Genomic DNA, 19,100 nt, shown 5'->3' with positions numbered 1-19,100 from the left:
ATTTTTCAGGTTTTGCCAACATTGGACTTTTTCCTATAAGGAAAGGATGAATTAAAGTTGAAAGAGTTGAGCTCAGGAGGGCAAAACACTGCAAACAACCTGTGACTATAACCTATATAACATTATAAACTTCTTACAGTTTGTTTATTTGCATAAATCCAACCTGTTAGTACATGTTGTTACTTCTACTATATATTATTGTACACCTATATGTAGGTACATGTTCACAAGTAAAGTTTATTATTTGTAGCTCTTCTAATAAACAGGTTTTCAAAGTGGCTAAAAACAGTCATATGTTGGGTAGAAATTTTAAAATACATCAATGTAAAATTGATATAAAATTTAAATATGGAAAATATAGCACAATAAAAAATAGTACACCAATAAATAATATCAACTGTTTTAGTGCACTTTTTGAATGAGTAACAGTGCAATAACCAACAGCCAACACTGGTGGGAGCCCTTCTACACTGCATATTGACTTCTAAAAGAAGCATCTGTTAAAATGAATCTGCTGCTTCTTGGTGTTGATATCTCTTGTTTCATGTTTCTTGAGTTTGCTGTTATTTTAAATACTCAAAGGCAAAATACTGATATAGTTTTGTATAGTGTTCAGTGTAGTCTAACTTAATGCTGTCCCCTTAAGGATCAAAATTATCTAATTTTAATGAAGGCATTACTAACAAATTATAATGTAACACAAATCAATACTTGAAATGAAAAATGAACCTAAGATTATTTACCCAAACATTATGATGTACAAAAAAAAAGAAAATCCTATCAACAGCACCTCTGGTATGTAAGCAATGGAGTCCTCGTCATACTTTCTGTCCATGAAGAAATTGGCAGCTCTGGGATCAGCTACTATTTCACAATGATAGAATTCTTGATAAAGGAAAAAAATGACAAACTGGCTGGTGTTCAGCGTTTGGCAAGGGTGGTCGACTCTGGATCCTCTAATGTGGACCATGCAGAACCGGCCCCACCTATAAATAATGCTGACAAATTTTTAGAGGAACAGAACACTGAACCTGGAGAAAACAAGGGGAGGCATCGTGAAATGAAGGTAGAGGTTTTTAAACTATGAAGAATTGTACATTCTCTTGTCCAACTGCCTGTATATTCTTCTAAATACATATTTTGTGTGTTTTATCATTTCAGACGGATGTTGCAACAAGGGACTTCTTCCTGAAAGGCATGCTAGCATTCATGTTATTGACTCTGGTGTTCCCAACCATGGATTCGTCTACACAGTTCTCAGTAGGTAATCCTACTCTCTAAGAACTTGAGGATATGTTTCTCTCTTTGTATATTCACATTGAAAAGAGGCACATACCTGTGCAAAAGCCATAAATTACAGGTGGTGCTGTTTTAGAACTGTTATTCCTAGAAAGGCTAATAAGTCATCATAAATAAAAATTTGTTTCATAGATGCCTGCAGAGACAACCCTTGCTCGCTGGATGCTGGTATAATATTAATTTTATTTTCCTCATTTAAGGCGACGGACTCATGTGGGCCAGAGGTTACAGCTCTCAAGCGCAGCATAAGGAAACTGGAAAACAAACTCTTGATCGGGGCTTGGCAAGTTGAGCACTTGCGGACGCACAAATACTTCCGTCCACTACAATCTACCTGGTCTAATACGGATCTTGCTCCAGACACAGATGCTGATGTAAAAAACAACAGCAGTGGGACACTGATTACCCCACTCCCACCAGCAGGCAATTTAATTGTATATGACAAAGGTAAGAAAAGCTCTCATTTTCTCTCACTCTCTCAGTGTCGGGGTGTAAAATTTAAGTTTGGGATGTTCAATCTAAAGAGCCTACAGTACATGAAAGAATTCAGAAAATTATTTAATCTTCAGATTCAGTGAGTTTATAGGTCTTTAATATGCAATGTGAAATACGCTGTATAACAGTAAAGATGACAATTAGCAATCTTTAAAGCTTCAATGTTGTCTTCCTAGACTGTTCTGAGCTGTTTGACAGACTGAGGCCACCCAGCGGTTTCTACCGTATCAGACCCAAATCACACCAGGAGCCATTTTTGGCATATTGTGACATGGGGGATGGAGGAGGATGGACAGTATTTCAGAGACGTCGGCATGGAAAAGTTGACTTCAACAGGTTTGAGAAAGTAGCCCGTGTACAGTACACTACTTGGGGAAAATATAAGTCCTTGCAAAGTCCAGCATCAGATTACAATGTAGATGTTGATACACACCTGTTACACAGCTGTTTCATGTGAGGTAAAAGGTCTGCCCAATTCTCTTTTTAGAGACTGGGTGGACTACAGAGACGGCTTTGGTGACTTCAAACTGTGGAATGATGAGTTTTGGCTGGGAAATGAGAATATGTATTCTCTACTCTCAGAAGGTCAGCAATTAACAGAATCCCCAAATACATAAAACCAGAAATTATAGTATTTTTACATACTATGTGTTTTGGAACAGTCTTGTTTTATCTAAATGTTCTGCCTGGTTTAATTTCTTATTGTCTGTATGTCTTTGTCCTAAAGGTCAGAACCTGGTGAAAATAGACCTAATGGACTGGGATGGACAGAGAAGTTATGCATTTTATGAAAACTTCAGGATCACCGATGAAGCCGTATGATTCATTCAGCAATTTTACAGGACTGTCTTGGTCTATGAAATAACTGTAATCCTCTCAAAACAAACAATAACTTTCTCCAATGCCCACTACAGGATAAGTACCGTCTCCAATATGAGCTGTACAGTGGGAAAGCTGGAGATGCTCTGACAGGTGGTGGAGGGATGGTGGAGCAGTGGTCTGCCTGCCTCAGCGGCATGCAGTTTAGCACCAAGGATCAGGTTAGTCATCTGTCCTTTTTTTTTTTTTTACCATTCTAAGATGGTGCTTTTATGATATTACTGATGTTATTATACTGATGATGTTGATGATCACTGACAGGACAATGACCGCTACCTTCAGGGCAACTGTGCCGAGGAGAATGAGGCAGGTTGGTGGTTCAACAGGTGAGATCTTTCAAATCAAGCCAAATGTATATTACCATTGCTCTATCTGTGATCTTCCTTTTGTTTGATTACTCCGCAAACATTTCCACTTGACTGTCTTTTCTTAATAAAGTCTGAGTTTGTGTTCTGGGTTGGTTTTTTTTTGCCTGTTGAACCATGGAAAAAATCAGAATACTGGTCAAGCTAACAACCCAGTTTTTCCAATTTATTACATAAAAATTACTTCCTGTGCACCAGAGAAAATGTAAAAGCTAGATTCGGGTTACTTCAGTTGGTAAAACAAATATTTATATTTTGGAAAATGTTACACATTTCACATTGTGAACTGTAAATTTTCTATCTACAGGTGTCATGCAGCCAACCTAAATGGAAAGTTCTACCGTAGAGGGAAGTACGAGGGCCGACTTGACAATGGTGTGGTGTGGGGGACCTGGAAGGGTCTTTGGTATTCCCTTCGACACACCACCATGAAGGTGCGACCTCTGGTTTTCTTGGATACCGCGGGCAGTGGTGCAGGGGAAATTTAAAAACACCACATTGAATGTAAAGAATAATTGCAAAGACTGATGGCATGTTTATATTCTTTATATTTTAATGTCTCCCTTTGCTTCATTATTTGAAAAAGTTATAAAAATACATAGTACAGTAACTCTTGTTTTCCAGTAGGCACTTCATAGCAAAAAAGTGTATGTTATTACTCAAACAATAAAACAAATTGCATCTCAGCCACAATGTCTCCTTGAAGTTCATATTTGACTGCTCTCAAACATCGCAACAAGACACAACACAAAACACATGAAAAATGTTTGACATCACTTGGATCACATGTTCTCAAAGGAGGGACTTTTGTCTAAATGACACATTCAAACTGTCCCTTAACAGTAAACTACATCATAGTGAGACTGGTTCTCACTACAGCACAGTGCGACTTCACAGCACGGTAAGAACAGCACATTCAGCAGTGTACAATAGTAAGACTAACCTGTTTTTGTAGTGTTTTGAATACTGTCCTTGATAGGTACTGTATTTAACAATGCATACAGATGTAGGTACAAGGCCATATTAAATATGACTTATAGCATATACAGTAGTCTGTATACAGCAAAACCTGTTCCAAAAGTGAAATTCTGACAAACTAGACAAAAATATGTTCAATTATAATGCCTATATTGAAATATTAAAATAATTAGAATGAAAGAATGCAAGAGAAAAACTTTTTTTTTAAAAATTGAATTAACTTGAATATCGTATTTTTTTGCTCTCCTTCCCATAGATAAGCAAACTCTCTAAATCTCTAACATACATACAATCTTCACAGATATGTATGTTCAGGTTGGGGTATTGTTTAAAGTCACAGATAGTGGTTAATGTTAGGAATATACTGTATGTATATGGCAAAAGCAATTCCTCCCTAGTGTAGTATTACAAACCCGTGTCATCTAATCCTCCTCTCCTATGCTGAGGGCAGATCTAGGTCCAACATCCTCTGCTCTGCCTCACTCAGCCTGTAGGGAGAGCTGTCATTGCTGATGTAGTCTCCAGACATTGGCAGAGAGTGGCAGCGACCTTTCCTCTGCTCTGAGGACGAGATACTGAAGGTGGAGCTGCGCTGGCGACCTCTGACCCCAGAGAAAGACTGAGCCTCCTTTAATTTCCGGGCCAGGATGTTCCTCTGGATAGGCGACGGGCCACGGCGGTTCCAGTTCTGCTCAGCCCGCTCCGCCCAATCAACACTCAGCTGGTTCATTCCACGAGAACTGGCAGGCACCATGGTTGGACCCCCGATCCCTGAGATTCCCTGTCCACCTCTACCTCCTGTCTCACCACTCCTTTGCCTTTCTCCAGTGCCATTGAGGTCTGCTTTGGCGTGTTTTTCAGAGGTGATGTTTGTGTTGGTTCCTATGTGTTTGAGTTCAGTGTTGTGAGAAGGAACAGCTGTCTCTATCCAGGGCTTCCTCTGGTCGATTCTCTGAGGTCTGGATTTGGCCCACTCTGAGGCCCCATGCTCTGGAATGGGGTAAGAGCAGTACGGCTGCCTCTCCCACCCTCCTTTGGTCCAACAGCTTCCTTCAGGAAGGGTCCGAGACCCCACCTGAAAAGGACAAGGTATGATCTTTGTTAATCTTGACAAAAGGCTTAAACAGACCTACACATATATATGACATTATATATATTATATAGGAAATGCATAATTATAGCTGGATAGATAACCTGAGTCATGCTCCTTTCTCTGAAGTGTCTGGAGTGTGCAGACGATGAAATATGGGGTTTAGTGTCGTTAAAACTGGAGGTCCGGCGGAAATTTGGATTCTTATTATATGAGTTATGAGCTAATCCGCTCCTCTCTACCATCTCCACCCAGTCAGCGGTGCGGTCACGCCATTTTGAGCTGCCCCCACTTGCATGACCAGGAATGGGAGGACCTAAGACCAGCTCCACTCTTGGACTCAATCTGTCCGGCGTGATCCTAGAAGTCTGCGGTGGCAGCTCAGAAAAGGGAGCTGCAACGCGTAAATGGCTATGATTGGCGTCATCCTGGAGGCCCAAGGGGAGCGTTGAATGAGCAAATCCAGTTGGTGTTGGAATGGGGGAGTTGGTGGGTGAAGCGGATGTCTCTACCAAGGTGTCATGGACTGGGCTTGAAGAGACATGGTACAGCTGTGTGGCCTCCTTTAACCCCTTCTTCTTCATTTCTTTCAACTGCTGCTGAGCTAACCGGTACCTGGGGAGACACATTTCATTTTCCATGACTGGAAACTGATAGAATAAGTTTGACAATAATGGTCTATGTTTGATTAAAGTAAAAGAATATTACATACGTACCCAAATATGGGTGGCAACATCTTCTGACCTGTGGGAGACAGCCTTTCTGGGTCCTGTGAGAGAGGTATCACCAGGGTCTGTGAGAGAGGCTGATTGCCCAGAGAAGGCCTATCAGTCTGGGCCACACCTACACTCATGCCCCCCGGTGGGCTATGGCTGTCAGACAGGCTAGGTCTCTGGAGGCTGTGCCCACAAATGGAGGCCTCATCGGAGAGTTTGCGTCCACCAGGCGAATGCATGGAGCCTCTGCGGACAGAGCTGCACTGAGGGGTCTGGCAAAGCTTTCTCCACACAGTTACCACAACAGTGGCCAGAATCACAGCCAGACAAAGTGAGATACCAACCACCACAACCATGTTACCACCTAGCGGTGCAACTCCAACAAGTACAGGAGGGAGGGATGGAGAAGGAGCAGGCAACACTGGGGAAGAAAGGGAGACAATAATGTTTATATATGTTGTGCTGCACAGTGTATCTTGGAGATTTTTTTTTTATTTCTAGTCTAGAAAACGTTAGGAAATAAGAAAAAGTGACATTCTGCAAAAGAAAAAAAAATCCAGGGATAGAGAGAGTGAAAAAGAAGAAGAGACTGACCGATACAGTTCTCCAGTGAGCAGAGGGACTGTTCCTTCACCATGCCAGTGCACTGCATCCCTCCCACACCTGAGGGCAGCAAACACTCCCGCACTCGTTCCCTCACCCCCTCTCCACAGCTCACACTGCACACACTCCATGGCTGCCAGGGGCCCCATGAGTCTGCAGAGTAACAGATTACCAAAAAGCATGAATAGCAAATGAATGAGTAAGCTTGCAAATATTAATTCTGTGTTGCCATTTTCTTAATTCATCCACATGTTCACATGCTAACAAGCCCTCTATGCTGTTCTCATCCATATTATCAGGAAACAGTAAGATTTACACTATGAATTTTATGCAATGTTTGGAGTATTTTAAGAAAATAAAAAGCCATTGGAAGTATAACAAATCAGACTCTTCTAGATGCAGCTGAAAAATACACTACCATCACGTTGTATGACATGAACCAGTTAATGCTTTATCCCCAAAATAGACAAAGCAAGGACAGAGCTGCAAGAATCTTTCTATAATGAGAAAGCAACAGTCGTGGCTGATTTACTCCCATGTGTGAATAATTATAACTATGTTAAATGTGTCGTGATGACCATGAAACAACTTTTTTAATGGATTTCCATTTAATTTGGTAAGTGGGCTTAATTGCAGTACATCTATTTCTAATGGTGTTGAACATTATATTTTCTTATGAATGACGCAATTGTGTATCTCTATACAGAATGATTGGTTATGTGTTGAGGTTGATACTTCACAATGATGTGACACTGTGTACTGTACAATTTGCGACACTGGAATGTACAACATGAGAGTTAACTTAGCTGCAGGTTGCCTATTTTCCATATTATGGTGATATGCTGTGTTGGCACTTGTTTCATGGTTTTGTTTCATGGTGCATTTTCATAACATACTATATATAACATTTTCAGCATAGCAGGTCTATAACTGACCACACAGATAAAGTCATGTAGTAAAGACATACTAGGTCACCCTCCACCTCACTATCTACAAAAAAAGGATGACTCCTTCAGTCTTTCACCACCTTAAATAGGGATTTGCGATGTGTTGTTTATTTTCTCTTCTTAAAGTTTGATTTTATAATGCCACCATCAAGCTGCCTATCATTTGGACATATTCCTGTGAACCTTATGAAGTTACCAATTCTTTTTTATGGTGCAATGCTCGTTCTCAACAGCATATTGTTATTTATGAATGACAACAAATCACAGTCAGTAACATACTAGGATAATAACAGTTAAATACTGTCACTAATGTGACTAAAATGTATTGGTTTAACATACTAATTTGTTGATTCTATTAGTTAAATATCTAATAAGGTAAGAAATACAATTTCAAAAACCATAAAATCAGTAATCAAAAGCCAGTAATAACTGCAGCCAAACAAATTACTGAAGGTAAAAACACTTACTAAACTTAACTGTTTTGAATATTGAACATTGCCTATGTGGTAATGACACCATTTGATTTCATCAATGTGACAATATTTGGATGAATTAAGTGAAGCAGCCCTCCTTCCCTCAAAATGGGAACGTGTCTACATATTAAATCTCACCTGCACTCCTGTGAACTACCAAACAGGTCTGTGCTGGACTAGGGGAGCGACTGAAGTTGAAAACAAAACGGAAGCAGTACTTATTCCTCCCTGGGTCAAACACAGAACAATTGAATTCTGTCTCATTCTCCCCCTGAGTCAGCCAGTTAAAGGCCAATGGAGAAGATGATGGCTCCTCTGCTCCTAACCCCATCAGCGCTGTTCCTCCTGCTCCTGTCCCAGTGGAAACAGCAACCCCTCTTCCAGCACTCACATCCTTATACAGCAATACTTTCCCATTGATGTGTGCACAAGGTGGGGTTACAAGCTTTACAGTCATAGTCCCTTCACAACCACTCCTGTATGCGTTGGCATTTTCCACCAGCAGCTTATAGGAGAAGATACGGGACAGGTAGAGAGGCCCAGAGCTCTTCACTTCCTGTGCTGTATGAGGAGACCGTAAAGCCACTTGTATGAAGTCTCTTTCTGTGAAGGGGAAGGCGCATGACAGCTCGATGCTCTGGGAACGGAGGGGTTTAATTTGATGTCGTGTGCGGGCTCGGACCTTGTCGATGCTGTTTCGCCCAATCTGGTTGTACTCCATGTAGTTGACTTCAAGGAAGACAGCAGATTCGAAGCCGCTGGAACAAGCTTGAAAGTACTCATTGGTGGATATCCCGACCTGGACAGAGACAGAAGAGGAGATGTTAGGGAATCATTCTGTTCACACTTAGTTTGTGAAGTGTGAGATCTTGTTTGTCTTGCCTGAAAAGATCCTGAGTGGTTTCCAGCCCTCTCTACAGCGATGTGAAAGGTGGGCCACTGCACCTGCAGTTCTGAACTCCACCACCAGGTAGTGCTCTCCATGTTACCGCCCTGTGACCCATTTCTATGAGGAACAGCAGTGATGCTGGTCTGCCTCAGCAGGAACCGGAAAGTTCCTGCATACAGGAAGCATGAACAGTTGAACTCCACCCGACCCGCAGATTGGCTGTTAGTGAGAGTCCTGGTGAGGAGGGTGGTGTTGGTTTCCGTGTTGATCAGAGAGAGGCTTGTGTTGAGGATGACACCGCTGTTGGATTTTGTACTGAAGTCCACAAACACACTGGCGTTGCTAAGGGCAACGTGGAAGGAGGGCCAGATATTGAGCCCTGCCAAAGCTGCAGAAGAGGATGCACATAAAGTGAGAAGTCATGCACCTTGCACAACAAGTTCTGAACATGGATGAAATGTTATCTCACAGATTTTTTCCTTGATTGTTCATTCCTTTTTTTTTCTTTTGAAATATCTGCTTTTTGTATGTGATTTTTTCAATTTTCTTCTTGTGTGACTTGGCAAGCTATCTTTTACCGAGCTCACTGAGGGTTTCTGGTTCTATTTACTGCAGTGATTCCATGAGACAGACAAAGAATTTATGTATTTATATTTTCAGTGTGTTCGCCTTCACTATTACATGTATTGGAAATATGGTTTTTACACTAAAAGAGGGGAAGCTTTCCAGAATTGATTCTATCCTAACAACTGTGTAAGTGTGGAAAATAGTATGTTAAGTCATTTAGTTGACGTTTATCACTTTGGACTGTGTGGGAGGAGAAAGTCAAATGGGAATTGTCATTCTCAACTGATACTCTCACATATTTTAGAAATAACTCTGAGAGAAATGTGACTTACTTGCTATGTAACTTTTGACCACATAATTATGCATCATGATTCATGATACAAAAAAGTGAAATCAAGTTCAGTTTTAATGACCATGCAGCCACAAACAGTGGAATTTGCTCCCAGTGCAATTAAATGAACAACTCAGTTCTCAAGACAGACACTGTGGATCCACAAAAACAATGACTGTGTATCAGTAGTAGTAAGCTACATATTTCATACACGCAATAAGTTAAACCATTAGTAATTACCTGCTTAACAAAACCTCTGAATATTTTAGTGCAGTATCAGTGAAAAATTTAAAATGTGTCAGCACAGCAGCATATTATTTTAATAGCTATTGTGCTGTATAGTGTGTAATTCTGTTGTGCCAACCTCACATCCTCAAGGAGGGTGTGGGGAGAGGAAGAGGCTGACCCTCCATTACCCCCCCTCCCCCCACTCCTCCGTCTTTTCCTTCAGCTCAGCTTCCCTCTCCCGTTTAAATGAGAGCACACCCTAGAATACAGGATGGAATGCTACACGACAAATGAACATGTGTTTGCTTCATCAGTTGTATTAAAATCAATGGTCCTGCCAACCTTTTCAAACCCAGAGTTAGGCTATGTTATGAAGGTGATAAGTTTAGTGACACTTACTGTATCCCATGCACACCAGCAGGAAAGTCAGCAGTGAGACAGCTTGTGGCATTCCGATGTCCGTGCCTCTGTTTTCTCCTACACCACATGACCGTCTCCCTCCAACATCACTGGCCTCTCTACAAATAAGGGGCAAATTACAAAATAAACAAAAAATAAATAATCCAAAAAAAAAAAAAGGCAGCACACAACAACCAACAGTGCTTGTATCTGTCATCAGACAAAAGGAGGCATCGAAGAAGTAGTGCACGCATCTAAGGTATGAAAGACAGGAAAGCCTGAGCATGAAGCTATGACCGTGAGTATTCTGGATTTACAGTGACGTCTTCCTCTTCCTTCCATCTTCACAATGGGTATGGAGAGCTGCCGTCATTGCACAGTATGTAGGAACAGGAGGGCTTTGTCCAGTCCTTAACAAATATTTATGAGGTAGAGCAAAATCCTTCTTGTTTGATTGCCTGCATTGGTTTTCACTGATTGCTTTTCTCTATTGAGTGTTCCTATTTCCTCAGCTTCATATTGTTTCCTTACAAACACAATACTGAAGGTTACTGACTTTCTGTCCCAGAAACAAAAAAAACGAACCACACATGCATAAAACTTTGGATTTTGTGCACCAGACTGCTGATACTCACAGTTTTTAATGGATTAATCTAATAAAGTGGCCTGACATCAATGCACAGTTGTCCTTATTCTCATGAGAAAATCATATTGTACATATGAGTTTAATACAGCCAGCTTCCAACCAAATAGTTAGTGTTGCCTAAATATTTTTGTCAACTGAAGTGTATTTGTGCTTACTCATTAATTAGCACGTCATTGAAATTCGGTTATGTCATTGTAAACTCCATCTCTCTTGTGCGTGAATATGAAACGTATTGAATGACTGTAAACCTTGACCTTCGCCACAATTATAGGCTACTTAAACCAAACAACCTCTGGTTCGTAATGGTCATAACCTTCGTATTCTTTCCTGGGCTACATGTAAAATTAAGCTGTTGTACTCACATCTCAGCACATCGTTATTCTTCTCCACTGTTCCAGCAAACCGCAGCAACAGCCCCTCCATGTGCTGGTATAATTGTGCTTCTGGCCGATAAACTGTTAATACATATCAGTGACTGTCACGAGCGTAACAGACCCAGTGAAGTTTACCAGGGGCGCGCGCCGGTGTTGTTTTGAGCGCGTGAGAGATCCGCTCACCTCACGGTCAACAGCATGCAGGCTCGCTGAGCCAATCAGCCGTATTTCTGTGCAACTCGCTATTTTTTCTCACATTACAGTAAAGAACGTGCGGTGAGGTGGGACTTGGCTGTTTCTTTCAGGAAAAAAGCCGGAAAGGAAAAGACTACTTAAAAATCCATTAGATGCTGTAGGCCTATCTGTAAAAATAATTATAACAATTGAAAACTCTCCTTTAGATATATCCTTTATTAATATCCCCTATGTAGAAAAGTTGTGGCAAACTCCCACATTTAATGAAGGGATCATTAAATTTAATGAAGGGATCATTAAATGTGGGGACTATATAAGCAAAGCATGAACACATATCGTTTGCAAATGTAATTCACAAAGAAATGTGTATGTCATTCCATATAATGAAGTTTGCATTTTAAACTGAGTTTTGATGGGTTTACCTCCCTGTGAGGTTTAACTTTAAAATAAAGCAAATCTATTAATAGGAAGTAACCCATACAATTCTAATAAAACTGAGTTCCCATTCATATTAATGTCAAAAATATTGAATAAATACAGGAATTCCCCTTACAGGGTCTTCACAAGCAAGTTAATTTGTTTAAGATATAGCCTAATTTTATAAAGAGCATTATAGAAAGTTATAGCACAAATTTAAGATTTATTCATCTCCTCCTGGCACTTGAAGTATAGCATTATAGTGAATCATTCCACAGATTGTTATCAGTTTGACCAACAGGCACCTGAGTCATCACAAGTCTTCAGCACAGGTGCCTGGGGAAAATGACTACATGGAGAAATATGTGAGATGCAGACGGATCTATAATTCACCACTTCAAGGTCCAGTCACACATAAATCATTTTATGTAGCTGTTAAAATATTACATTTAAACAGAAACTCAGGATATATTTGTTAGAAAGACTAGAAATAATAGCATTTTGTATCCTAATTGGCCCACAAAAGGAGGCAGGGTAACAAAATAAAAAAATTCATACTATGCAGTCAGCTATTCATCCCACACATCAGATTACCTTCCCCCTACATAAGATGACTGACAACTCATTCTTCTATAATCCATTGATGAAAACAAACATTACCATTATTTGAACAGATGACACTCAGCCATTCAGGATATGGATTAACTTAAAATGCACCCTTGCGTAAATCGATCCATCTCAGCACGCAAGAACAGGACCCATTTTGTATAGAAAAACGTTCACCAAAAGTTCAATGTCGTGCATGAATCCCTAATTATTATGATCAGAACTGCCTTAGTTCAGTTCTCAAGGTTTCCTGAACCAATTGAGTTAATCTACTATCAATAAGTCAACCACATGGCAGGGTAATCTAATCAGCTGTACAGCTCTGCAGACCTTCATTTTTCCTCCAGAGAGAACCAGCAGAAAACAGGAAGCTTCTCTGGAGATGAAACACCGTTTACTGCTGAGCTCACTTCACAATGGGAACAAAGGATTTGCTATTCTGTGTGTGTGTGAAAGGGCCTATGGGGACGCACAGAGATTAAAAAAAGAAAAGTCCAAGGGAAAAACTCCCAGCAGCAAGTATAAAATTTAGAAAGAAAGCTGCTTAGACCAGGTGGCATTTTATTACACCCTCTGTTACTTTCTATACTGTGAGTAGATATGGTAAACTGATAGCACTTATCTGATTTAAGCATCTGTTTTAAAAGCTTCACTGTGCCAATTAATAAAGATGCTTATCTTTCAAATTGGCTTCAAAACAGTCAAAACTGGAATTTCCACAACAAAACCTCTGCACTGAGGGGATTCATTGCTTTAAGAATGACATCTGGCGATTTGCTCCATATTTTATATGCTGTGTCTTGTCTTGCATGTATCCTAGACAAGTCTAATACGTTCAAAGACAGTTGGATTGTAGGAGAAGGGAAAGTTGGACAAGATTGAGACCAAATGTAGACGACTGGTGAAGTAGGGTGTTTAGATCAATTGAAACGTGGACATCTGGGGATTTTCTCTCCCTGCTCAGAAGATAAGTATAAGCTTTATGCCTTAATCATTTATTACAAAAACTTGATAGTCATGTGATCTGGCTATGGCTCAGTGGCTATGAGATTTTCATAACAGAACACACATACTTGTAAAAAATGTATAAGCTGTGCAACACAAGAATGTGTTATCAATGAAATTCAAAATCAGAGCAGTGGAGAAAAAAAGCTGCTGTATATCATTAAGTATTAATTATTTAAGTAAAGTTATTTAAGTAAACTTCCCCAAACCCATTTATTACTAAACACACATGACTCTACCAAGCAATAAAGTAGAGTAAATCTGGGAACATTTGCTTCATGTACAGTGTTTACAGTTTGTTGAACAGTTTCCCAGAAATGATCTGCTTGATAACATTTTAAAAACAGAGTCTTGTTTTTGACCTAAATAGAAAATAGCCGGTAGTACCTACAGTGGATTCACAGAGGTCTACCACCAATAGAACACCAACCGTTCAATAAGCATTACCATACTGAATATGATAGTGGATAAATACATTACAGCAGGCACTCTGCCTGTACGTAGAGGTCAGAAGATTGCTTTAATGCATTTTTTAATGTCAACAGGTCAAAAGAGGTTTGGGTAGAATCTCAAACCCTCAACAGAGTCGTCTCTACAAAGGTGGCCCATCTTCTCAGCCAGCAACAACCTAGAGCGAGGAGAGAGGAGCGAAGAGACATGAAGGACACAAAATCAGAAACTACAAAACTACAACAACAACTGAAACATTTTTGCTGAAAGCACAGTGAAGTCCTGGTGAATTCTCATCTACAGTATTGGGGTGTTTTACCGTTCCTCCTGTGAGAACTTACCGCTCTTTAGACAGAAGAACAGAGAGACCCAAGAGCTTTGCAAACTCCTCTGCTGTTAAAGAGCCTTTTTCTGACACCTGTAGAAGAGGAAGATTAGAGAGCTACAAAGTTAAGATAGGGAACATGATAAAAACTTACAACCTATGAGTTTTGATCTGTAGATATTTTTCAAACATATATATCCAGTATAGAAGAATATTCTATTTGATCAGTGTAAAGCCCGGTCATGTCAGTGCCAGTATAATGTTTGTAATGGTAAAGCTTACATTGTCCAGTGCGGAGGCTATCATTTCCTCTTCGCTGTGAGACTGCAGCTGGACCACCATCACACCGCTGTCAAACACTCGCAGCCTACAAAGAGGACAAGACAAATGAAGGAAAGAGTGTGTATGTGTGTATGTGTGTGTGTGAGAGTTTATTGTTAAACTAAATTTAACTCATTTATTAGGCTAAAGAGGAGGGCTAAGTAAAGGACAGTAACCAATATGGGCCTACAAGGACCAGCATGGTCAGCTAACAAGGGAAACAGGTCAGTGTTTTTTTTTAAATCCTGGGAAGTGGCAGGAAATGACAGCCGCAGAGGGCTGGACACAACTTCCAACAACAGGAAGCCAGGCAGGAAGAGCCTGGCCGATTCCTCTGTGAAGCAGGCGCCAACCCTGCCCTATATTCCTTTAATAAACACATAGCCCGGTCTGTACACAAATGAACGTATGCAAGTGTGAACGGATAAATTAAACAACACAATGACAAACACAACTCAAACTCACCTCAACGGGAGCTTCAACGACTCAAACATCCTGCATGCATTTACCAAATCTTCTGGAGATAAAAGCTGTGGAGGAAAAAGGAAAAAAAAATAACGATATCTGACAGGCCACTAGAGACATTCGTGTGGAGCTTGAATGTATAGATAGCAAAGTTGCGACATACTTAAGCTAGAATGAACATGCCCGCTCAAGTACAATCTATTCAATTTTTCTGTTGTTGTTTTCTGTGTGCATTTACCTCCATCCCTCTGGCTCGGTTGACGAGACAGTACACCTCAGTGAGAGCCATCATACCCCCACGCTCCTGAGAAAGTAGCAGGTGGCAGAAAGGGAGTGTAAGATATGGAGTTGATTGAAATAATTGTGTATATCATAGACCGAATAGATGGAACATTTGTCTAGATCAACACAATAGTCATAGTACACATAGATTTGCTCTCCTACACACATTAAAGCAGACAAAATGCCTACCTCTAGAGGGGCCTGTAGCATATCTCCCAGTTGTTTAGCCAGTTGCAAATGGTAATGTGTACCTGACCCGTGCGTTTCCCGGGTGACAGGGTTAGCTATACCCATGCTCAGAAGGTAGGACTTAAAGCGGATTGTCTATAAAGAGGAATAAAACTGTTAATAAACAGCAAACTACTGGAAAACCAAATTTTGGGCATTTAAGAGTATCATTGTTCTCCTGTTTCTGTGTTTGGTCAAGTTCTTACCTCATCCTCTGTTATGTCCCCTTGCTTGTCTTTGATCTTGTTAGCTATAGATCTGGACACCTCAACCATCTCTTTGGCCTGTTGAGTTAGAGTGAACAATCACTTACAGCAGCAGATTCCATGGCACAGCAGTATATGGGCTTAATACGAGTTGGTTATGATGTGTAAACAATCATATAGTCATAAATAGATCAAATATAAGAAGACCTCAAGAGAGAAAATAATTCTTACATAAAATCATCAACAACAGGAAAACGTCAAAAGACAAAGGAAAGCATTCTTTACCTTCACCATCAGCTTACTGAGGTCCTCAAAGGCCTGGGAAAAAGGGACTAAATGGGTAATAGGGCTAAAACATGTTCACAATTCAATAAACCACAAAACCTCATGGCTACAGATACAATTCAAATGTCATTCCACAACACCCCGACCCCTAAGGCTGATGTCAGTTTAACTTATTTCATTTAGTATGTGCAACCGCAGTTGTATAAACAAATCATAGTTCAGTCCATAGTTATCTAATCAGTGTCACAGCAGCTGTGGTCAGCTTAAATTCATATCAGTTATTATAAATTCCGATGGTGACAAGTTTTTATGACAGAAAAAAAAACAGACCAAACCTTTCCTAGAAACATCTCAAACCACTCTGTATTCTCAATGTGCTCATGGTCATTTTTGTCATAATACAGCTAAAAACACAAGTATAATGCAAAATTCAATAAAATATTACAGTGACAGCACCCACAATTCCCATTCTGACACATTTTTTAAGTATTTCAGTATTTTTGCTTTATAATACCTCTGAAATGTTTTTGTCTGTTTCTTTCCTTTTCTCCTCTATCTTCCTTTCAATGCCGACAATCCCCACTGCTCGTGTCCTTCCTGCCTACATGACCACAAAGGAAAGAAAAACACACCTAGTGAAAAGTACAAGGAATTTAAAGTTGGCAACAAGCCTTGAAGGAAAAGCAAAGAAAAACTGAGGAGGGAACAAACTGCAGTTGTCACAAAACATGAACAAATTTTAGTGAGTATTATTTCAAAAAACTAGTATTAAATTCTAGTAATTAGTATTCAGGGTTAGTTTTACTCTACTACTTAGCTGTGTAAAGCAGAGTCCAACTGCTGTGGGATACTGTACCTGATTTGAAGTTAATGCTAATTTCTACCAATTGAGTAATACATGTTAGAACCATATATCAGCAACTGGGGAGAGAAGTGACAAATTAACAACATGCATACTGATACTGCATTTCAAAGAGAAATGCAGTATCAGTATGCACAAAAAGTTGTGTTTCAACTGGCCCAGGAATATAGTGACAACACTGCCATCTTGTGGAAGATACTTTGAATTGACAGTTCCCATGTACATGATATGAGGAGGAATGTCTGTTCAGCTTCTAACCTGAGGGCCGGTCCCTGTGGGGATAGGTTGTGAAACTGGTGTGTTCTCCCATCTCTTCTGGGTCATCTCTTCTGTTAGCCTCCTGTAAAACTGCAAGCAAATGACACCATGTCGATTCCAGGTGAGAAGGCATTGAACTAAGAGTCCATCTAAAGAAATCTTAGTATAGGGTGAGCAATGAGTACAAAAAGTTAAAACAAAAAGCTCTTTCAGCTGCTTGTGTGAGTGAGATTACCTCAATCTGCCCATGTTCTTTGAAGGAGAGCTTGATGTAGGAGAACTTGCTGTGTTGGTAGGGACCTGGCTCCTTGTTGGCAGGTATTGGATGCAGGTGGATAACTATTTTTGCACTACAGAATAAGAGATACTGAAAGTGAATTTACCATTTTGTTCTTGTAAAATGAAATTATTGCTGTCATAGGTGTTACAGGAGTGAAATTTCATTCTTGACCTTGGAAACTGTGGCTTAACAAAACAAATCTTAACTCAAGGGCCACCTACTAGCTTTTTCAGGAGCTTTCGACCGCATGCCACAATCTGTCCTCCCCAAATACAACAACCATTGTATTTATCACATGGCCAAAGTTCCATACTTAATTCATATGATGAAAACTTATCCATGACGGTCAAGGAAAATTCTAGAGATTGGTCAATCATCAGAAAATTAATCATTTTGGGTCATTCTTTAAGAAAAAAAATGCCAAAATTCTCTGGTTCCAGCTTTTTAAATTTAGATACATTTATAATAAATGTAGGCTTCTATGATAGTAAACTCACTATATTTGGGTTATGGACTGTTGATTGGCACAAAAGAAGACATTTGAGGACATCACCTCAGGCCTTTGGAAACCGTAATCGACATTTTTCACCATTTTTTGACATTTTGAAATGACTAATTCATGAATCCAGAAGATAACAAACAGATAAATTGATAGTGAAAATGACTGTTAGTTGCAGTCCTAGAAAATGAAATTACATGTTTTGGTAACACAAAAACACAAAACATTGCTATTGATGAATTTTTACTGTGCTGGTTCTCATTTGTGTTATTAATAAGCTCCCTGTCAGTGTCCACTCCACAAGATCTATTTACTGACTCTCTCACCTCTTTCCTATTCCTGCAGCCTGCTCCTCAAAGAAGATGATCTGTGACAGGGGCATGGCTATGCAGCATTCCTACATGACGAAATATACAAAAGAAGTCATCATGAGACTCAGCACATAACATGTTGAAAGTCAGTGCAAGTCAAGCATAAACAGAAGTATATGATGACTAACTGTTCTCTTACATGATTTTTAGCATCCCTCCAGATCAACTGATGGGTGCTCAACAAGGCAACTCCAACGTCCAGCTTAGCCTGGTACAATGACAGAAAAAGATATATTACTCATATTAAGTTCATATCTCACTTTTCGTGCACAGTAATTGCACATTTCACCACATATAACGTTGCTACACAATTAAACTTATGAACACTGTTGCTTGTAAGTTTTAGCTGCTGTTTTGTTGTGTCAGGCCACAAACTTAGCTATCAGCGAACAAAACTATACCTTTTCATCGCCGTCATACAATTTGACACCTCGTTGTTGGATCACTAAAGTTTCGTTTATTTCTAGCAGCCCATTAGACCACGAAAAGCGATCCATGTTCGCTGTTACGGAAACAATTTATTCTGCTATTCTACTTCGCCGCAGGCAGAGGATCATTTTATGTTTACTTCCTGTGCACTGTCTAAAATTGATGGCCTGGTGCTGCCTGTCGAGAAACACAAAGATGGAACATGTACACATATATAAGTTCAAATGAATTTAATTAATACCTACGTTGACTATGAATCGATTATTAATGCTGATGATATTACCAAAAGCAACCGTAATTTTCTTACATGTGGTCTTTTCTGACAAGCTGCCTCAGA

At 39.9% G+C, this 19,100-nt stretch overlaps 3 protein-coding genes across 4 annotated transcripts; 1 reads left to right on the top strand and 2 right to left on the bottom strand.

Moving 5' to 3' along the window:
• Window positions 1–987: 987 nt before the first annotated feature.
• fgl1b (fibrinogen like 1B) lies at window positions 988–3,589 on the top strand. The gene is made up of 9 exons (XM_067608166.1): window positions 988–1,066; window positions 1,162–1,260; window positions 1,500–1,746; window positions 1,971–2,130; window positions 2,282–2,379; window positions 2,522–2,610; window positions 2,709–2,834; window positions 2,935–2,999; window positions 3,346–3,589. The coding sequence occupies exons 1-9, from the start codon at window positions 1,061–1,063 to the stop codon at window positions 3,524–3,526; spliced, it is 1,071 nt and encodes a 356-aa protein (XP_067464267.1). The 5' UTR covers window positions 988–1,060; the 3' UTR covers window positions 3,527–3,589.
• A 635-nt stretch (window positions 3,590–4,224) lies between these two features.
• LOC137195633 (thrombospondin type-1 domain-containing protein 1) lies at window positions 4,225–11,500 on the bottom strand. Its single transcript, XM_067608154.1, has 8 exons — window positions 11,268–11,500; window positions 10,260–10,378; window positions 8,728–9,122; window positions 7,984–8,644; window positions 6,417–6,578; window positions 5,823–6,243; window positions 5,211–5,721; window positions 4,225–5,091 (listed from the first exon to the last, which is right to left on the bottom strand). Exons 2-8 carry the CDS (start codon window positions 10,309–10,311, stop codon window positions 4,453–4,455), a joined length of 2,841 nt encoding a protein of 946 aa, XP_067464255.1. The 5' UTR covers window positions 10,312–10,378; window positions 11,268–11,500; the 3' UTR covers window positions 4,225–4,452.
• A 2,503-nt stretch (window positions 11,501–14,003) lies between these two features.
• On the bottom strand, window positions 14,004–19,092 carry vps36 (vacuolar protein sorting 36 homolog). Of its 2 annotated transcripts, none has more exons than XM_067608165.1 (14): window positions 19,071–19,092; window positions 18,474–18,542; window positions 18,290–18,360; window positions 17,420–17,534; window positions 17,185–17,274; window positions 16,579–16,665; window positions 16,065–16,097; window positions 15,780–15,857; window positions 15,535–15,669; window positions 15,302–15,367; window positions 15,064–15,128; window positions 14,560–14,644; window positions 14,294–14,370; window positions 14,004–14,130 (listed from the first exon to the last, which is right to left on the bottom strand). In XM_067608165.1, the coding sequence occupies exons 3-14, from the start codon at window positions 18,343–18,345 to the stop codon at window positions 14,049–14,051; spliced, it is 969 nt and encodes a 322-aa protein (XP_067464266.1). In that variant the 5' UTR covers window positions 18,346–18,360; window positions 18,474–18,542; window positions 19,071–19,092; the 3' UTR covers window positions 14,004–14,048. The 2 variants fall into 2 exon arrangements, with proteins under 2 accessions (XP_067464266.1, XP_067464265.1); XM_067608164.1 differs by lacking the exon at window positions 19,071–19,092 and adding an exon at window positions 18,736–18,924.
• Between the last annotated feature and the right edge of the window lie 8 nt (window positions 19,093–19,100).

The sequence above is a fragment of the Thunnus thynnus genome, chromosome 13 (assembly GCF_963924715.1).
Source record: "Thunnus thynnus chromosome 13, fThuThy2.1, whole genome shotgun sequence".
Lineage (NCBI taxonomy): Eukaryota > Metazoa > Chordata > Actinopteri > Scombriformes > Scombridae > Thunnus > Thunnus thynnus.
Note: the sequence above shows the minus strand (reverse complement) of the source record. Positions and strands in the feature narration are given on the sequence as shown.